Raw genomic sequence first — 6,000 nt, 5'->3', positions numbered from 1 at the left:
TAATAGGCTTGTAGAAATGTATAGGCTAGTAATATGTGACATGTCATGTCTTGTATATTGCGTGCATGTAAATCTGGTGTGGCAGGTTGTTAGCTAGGATAGATCTTATCTTTGTATAGCTTGGGGTAGAGGTCAAGTCTGGCAACAACCTGTGCCTCCATTGTAATCTATTCTCTCTATATAACACGAACGCGTCCCTGCCGAACAGCGTACACTTCCACGCTTCTCATACTTTCAGGCTTCGACTGCGATTCCTGCTGTGAACGCCTCTGAAAGTCAAAGCGTTTGTGTGGCTAGTGATCAAAGGAAGTATCCTAACCTAAGCAAGGAAAGGATAACCTGAGTAAGAAAGATTATTTTGGGAATTCTATGGCGCCGCTGAGAGCATTGACCATCTTATTTTTACACGTTGGTTTGCTAAATTGTTGTGGAATGTGATCTGTGGGGCTCTGGGAAATCCCAAAACGCACTCGCGGTCGTAGTGGTCATAGACATAGGAGTAGACACATAGCCCGCGCATTTGCAGGCACCAAGCTAGGGAAGGGAAGGAGCAGCTCAGAAGGAAGAGCAACGCTGCTGGAGGTAGACGGCGCAGCCATCCCTAGGCATGATGGCCGGCGCGTACACCAGCTCGTCGCACCCCTCCGTCCGGTCCCGCTTGAAGTCGACGACGGAGACGAAGAGTGCCATGAAAAGCGCGAGGTGGTTGAGGGCGTAGCGCTGGCCCATGCACTGGTGCGCGCCAGCGCCGAAGGCCAGGAAGTTGCGCTTGCACACCACGTCCTCCCTGCGCTCCTCCGAGAAGAAGCGATCCGGGTCGAACTCGTCCGCCGCGGTGAACCCCTGGAACGACGACTCGTACACCGACGGGAAGACGATGGCGCCCTTTGGCACCGTGTACCACTCCGTCAGCTGGAACGGCTCCGCGGCAATGTGCGGCACCAGCGCCGCCGGAGGACGGTACCGGACCACCTCGCGCGCGACCGCATGGGTGTACTTCATTTGCTGGATCATCTCGCCGGTGATGGGCTCCCCAGACTCCGGCGACCAGATCGCGGACACCTCGGCGCGCACGCGGGCGAGGACGTCTGGGTGGGACGCGAGGGCGGAGACAGCCCAGCAGAGCGAAGAGGTGGACGCGTCCTGGGCGGCGAAGAGGAAGTCGAACAGAAAGCCCCCAAGCTCGACGTCATCGGTGTGCATGGGAGGCGTCGCGTCCGCGTCCATCTCTTTCACCAGTGCCTGCATCCAGTAGTCAGCGAGGCACTCCGGCTCGCCGCCGGCGCGCATCCGTGCCTTGCTCTGCCGTACGCACTCCCCGAGCGTGCGCACCAGGCGCGCCACGGCCAGCTTCGCCCGTCTGAAGGCGAACCCGGGCAGGTCCACGGGCATTGCCAGGAGACCCGCGTTGAAGAGAGCGTAGTCCTTGTCGAATCTCTGCCTCGCCTCCTCGGTGAGGTACGGCCCTACGAAGACCGTCTGTGAGGTCTCAAGGTTTATGTTGCGGCAGGTTACCTGTATGGGTATGGGCGTCGGCGTCGCGGCTGAGCTCCGGTTCCGGTCTAGCAACCTCCGGATGTGGGCGAGGATGATGCGCTGCTGGACGGCGGCGTAGGTTGAAAGAGTGCGCGGCGTGAAGTTGGGCGCCATCCTGCAGCGCAGGTCCTTGTGAACGCGTCTCCGGGGCGTGGCCCCCCCTCACGGACGGCGATGACACGGTAGTAGACGTTCTGCGGTAACGATGCGGTGTCAATATTACTAAATACTCGGAGCGCGATAAAATCATGAGTTTTTTTGCACGACGTGGGCACATGTGCTATAGGAACGATGGTATTTTTTCATAATTTTTGGTGATGGAGAAGTATCCGAAAAATTCCCTCTACGCGGATTGCCCTTCGCGCGTCTACGGCTGTGGCCGGCGGCCTCCGGGGGCTAGCATGCCGCCAAATCTTGCGCCGGCGGCCTCTCACAAGTCTGGAAGTGTTGTGGCGGTTGCAAATGCCCGGCACGCGTGTCCGGGGTGTGCCCCCCTCACGGACGGCGCTGCCGCCGGCACCTGGAGGGGGGAAACGGACGCGTGGGGTCTACGCGGAGGGGATCTTGCTGTGGGTCTGGCCCGGATGTTGCTCCAAAGTGTTCCTATGGGCTGACCTAACACAACCGGGTGGGGAGGTCCACTGGTCAAAGCCCGTCCGTGCAAAGTCAAAGGGGTAGATCCCGTGGTCAAACGCTACAGGGTTAGGCGGGACGGGGGCACTGGGGGGTAGCAATGCCACCGGAGCGTCGCCGTTCGTGAGGGGGGCACCTCCCGGAGACGCGTGCCGCCTCTTCGGACATGCCACCACACCACCCCGCATGTATGAGGGCCCGGTGCGACGCTCGGGTGGCATTGCTACCCCCCAGGGCCCCCGTCCCGCCTAACCCTGTAGCGTTTGACCACGGGATCTAGCCCTTTGACTTTGCATGGACGGGCTTTGAGCAGTGGACCTATCCACCCGGTTGTGGTAGGTCAGCCCATAGGAACACTTTGGAGCAACATCCGGGCCAGACCCACAGCAAGATCCCCTCCGTGTAGACCCCACGCGTCCGTTTCCCCCTTCCAGGTGTCGGGTCCCATACAGACGGTAAACTAAGAATCTAAAAATGTAATAATTGAATTGATTAAAAACTCCGATATTCATCATTGAAAATGTACAATTGCTGTGAACCTTTTAGTGCTCGGGCACCGGGCCGGCTGCCCGGGCACACCCGGTGCCCGAGCACTGAAAAGTTCACAGCAACTGTCCATTTTCTTCATGTAAGTCTAATGAATACCGGAGCTTATAACGTATGGATTAGTGAACTATTTAAACAGGTCAAATTGCTTTTCCCTCGGTGAGGTGGGACTATTTTTTTTTTAAAAAAGCAGTTGCCATCTATGCCTACGGCATAGCCGTCGGCATAGGCCTCCTATCTATGCCGACGGCCTTGCCGTCGGCATAGAGACGCACATGCCCACGGATCGATGACGTGGCAAAGTAGCGGGCCTATGCCGACGGCCTGGCCATCGGCATAGGGCCACCTTATCCTCGTCACCCCGGGGCTCCTCCACTCGTTTCTCTCCTCGACCCCGATCCAACTCCCTCGATCTCCTCGACACCCAACCGCCGCCGCCACCCTCTCCGCGCCGTCGACGCCCCCCCTAGCCGCTCGCCCCGCCACCGGCCGCCGCCATCTCCAGCCACCCGCGCCGCGCCGCCGCTCCGCCCTACCCGCCCAGTCCCCACCCACCCACCCGCGCCGCGCCGCCGCTCCACCCACCCGCCCCGACCTCGTCCCCGCCCCGGACGACGCCCCGCCCCGCCCCGACCTCGTCTCCGCCTCCGCGCCCCGCCCCCTCTCTCCGCCCTGGCCGACGCCCCCCCCCCCCGACTCGTCCCCGCCACGAACTCGTCGCCGCCCAATGCTGCTGCCCCGGCTCGACCTCGTCCCCGCCCTGGCCGCGCCCCCGCCCCGCCCCGACCTCGTCCCCGCCCAACGCAGCCACCCCGCCGCCGCCTCGACCTCCTCTCCGTTAGGTCCGGCTCCCTCCCCAGATTTTTTTTCTTTTTTCATGATTTTGCAGAGGATAAGAGGGCTAAATGTGATAGTTAGACACATAGATGGTAGTTAGATAGATAACTTGTTCATACGGATTTGTTTTGAGATGATGATGATGATTGTTAGATGAGAAGTGATAATGATGATTTTTATGCTTCGATGATTTTGAGATGATGATGATGATGATAGATGATTGGTAGATGATGATGATGATGATAGATGATAGATGATTGGTATATGATGATGTTGATGATAGATGATGGTGTTTTTTTATGCTTCGATAATTTTTAGATGATGTTGATGTTTTTTTATGATTCGATGATTGTTAGACGATGATGATGATATTGTGATGTTCTATGAGTTGTGATGTTCTAATTTTTTGTCGCGATGGAATTTGCAGGCTTTGTGGTTTAGCATTTCATTGGAGTGACCGTTGTCCGGCGCGTTGGTCCCCCTGAGCATCCCTCTGCTGTTCGACTACTTCCTCTACAGCCGAGGGTGAGCTACAAGTCCATCTCCTCCAATTTTTTCATATCACTAGATTTCATTCTCAAGTCAACTGACGTAACCTAGGCGTCTCCCGTCCGAAAGGGTTGCATCGATAAATATGCATTCAATTGCATATTTATCACCCCAGCTCTTTCGGATTGTCCAGCGTTTTCCATGGACAGCCCGAGGATGTGTAGATTGGGTATGTTCTCCATGTTCTACCCCGTTCTGAGACAGGATTTCGGCGGCGCCTCCCCATTGTTCACCGGAGCACATTCTCTCGGCTATTTGCCGAGACGTGTATCTGGAGAACAGCGGGGAGGTGCTGCCGAAATTTTGTCTCGGAACGGGGTAGAATGGAGAACGTACTCAATCTACACATCCTCGGGTGGGATTAGGACCCATCTTTACCTATTAGAGATGTAGGTGGATTAAACGCGGTAGAAACTGAAAATTTGATGTGATTAATTTAAGTGAATCCTTAATTATGTTGTGTGGGTTGCAAAAAAGCAGAGGATGGCAGATAATCAGTGGATGTACAGTGGTTTTATCCGTCGGAATCGAGTAACATCAGAGTGGATCGCGAAAACCGATGTGTATTTGAAGGAGATATTCCGTCGTCCAATGAGAATTATCCCACCATGCCCCTGTGCGAGATGTGCCAGACGTCACTGTAGAAATCAGACGGACATGAGTGAGCACCTTCGCATGCACGGATATATGCCAAACTTTGACATGCCGCCGATAAACATAGCCGAGCAGGACCGTGGTATAGAGGAGGTGATGCGACAACGCATCGATGGATATGAGGACGACAGGGTCAGGGACATGCTAGATGATGTCATTGTTGCAGAAACGGCAAATGAGACACCTTCAGAGAATGAACCGGAGGAGCCGGAGGCAACCGCAAAGGCCTTCTTGGAGGTCTTGGCCTCGTCGAAGAAACCTCTTTATGCGGGTGCGAAAATATCTCAGCTGGATGCCATCTCGCAACTGATTGCAGTCAAGGCTGAGTACGGCTGTAGCCAGAAGTACTTCGAAGCATTCCTGGGAGTACGGGCTAACAGCCTCCCTGAGGGTCATGAACTGCCGAAAAGCATGTATGATACAAAGAAAATCATGAAGGCACTCTCTATGGATTATGAGAAAATAGATGTTTGCCCGAAGAATTGCCTTTTGTTTAGGCACGAGTATGCGGATGACAAGTACTGTAGGAAGTGCGGTTCGTCTCGGTACATTGAGGTGGTCGGTGAGGATGGTGAGAAAAAGCAGCTAACCATCCCCGTTAAGGTTCTTCGGTATCTCGATTTTATAAAAAGACTGCAACGCCTTTTCATCATGAAGGAGTCTGCCAAAATGATGAAGTGGCACAAGGAAGGTATAAGGTACAATCCAAAAAAATCGTACATCCATCGGGAGGGGAAGCATGGAAGTCATTCGATGAAGAATACCCCGAGGAAGCAGCGGAGGCTGGGAATGTCAGAATAGCCATATCAGGTGATGGGTTGAATCCATATGGTATGTCATCCAATCCATACAGCTGCTGGCCTGTGTTTGTAATTCCGCTCAATCTTCCTCCCGGTGCCCTAATGCAACGGAAGACCATGTTCTTTTCGCTCATCATTCCGGGGCCTGACTACCCGGGGAAGCAATTGGGTGTGTTTATGCAGCCGCTTGTGGATGCTTTGCACCATTCTTGGTACTTTCCGAGGTTGACATACGACCGGTATCTGCAGAGAAATTTCCTGATGAAAGTTTGGTTGCACTATTGCATGCATGACTTTCCCGTCTATGCTCTATTCTGCGGATGGTGTACAAGTGGTAAGATGCCATGCCCAATGTGCATGCAGGCTCTGCGAATGATTTGGCTGAGTAAGGGTGGCAAGTATGTAGCCTTTGACCTGCATCGACAGTTCCTCCCTCCAGACCATC

At 54.8% G+C, this 6,000-nt stretch overlaps 1 protein-coding gene across 1 annotated transcript; it reads right to left on the bottom strand.

Moving 5' to 3' along the window:
- Positions 1-555: 555 nt before the first annotated feature.
- LOC125507657 (cytochrome P450 710A1-like) lies at positions 556-1,671 on the bottom strand (the record flags this gene model as incomplete). The annotated part of the gene is made up of 1 exon (XM_048672167.1): positions 556-1,671. A coding segment is annotated over one exon (1,116 nt), but the record flags the coding sequence as incomplete, so codon positions are not given.
- Between the last annotated feature and the right edge of the window lie 4,329 nt (positions 1,672-6,000).

Source organism: Triticum urartu, chromosome 5 (assembly GCF_003073215.2).
Source record: "Triticum urartu cultivar G1812 chromosome 5, Tu2.1, whole genome shotgun sequence".
Classification (NCBI taxonomy): Eukaryota; Viridiplantae; Streptophyta; class Magnoliopsida; order Poales; family Poaceae; genus Triticum; species Triticum urartu.
Note: the sequence above shows the minus strand (reverse complement) of the source record. Positions and strands in the feature narration are given on the sequence as shown.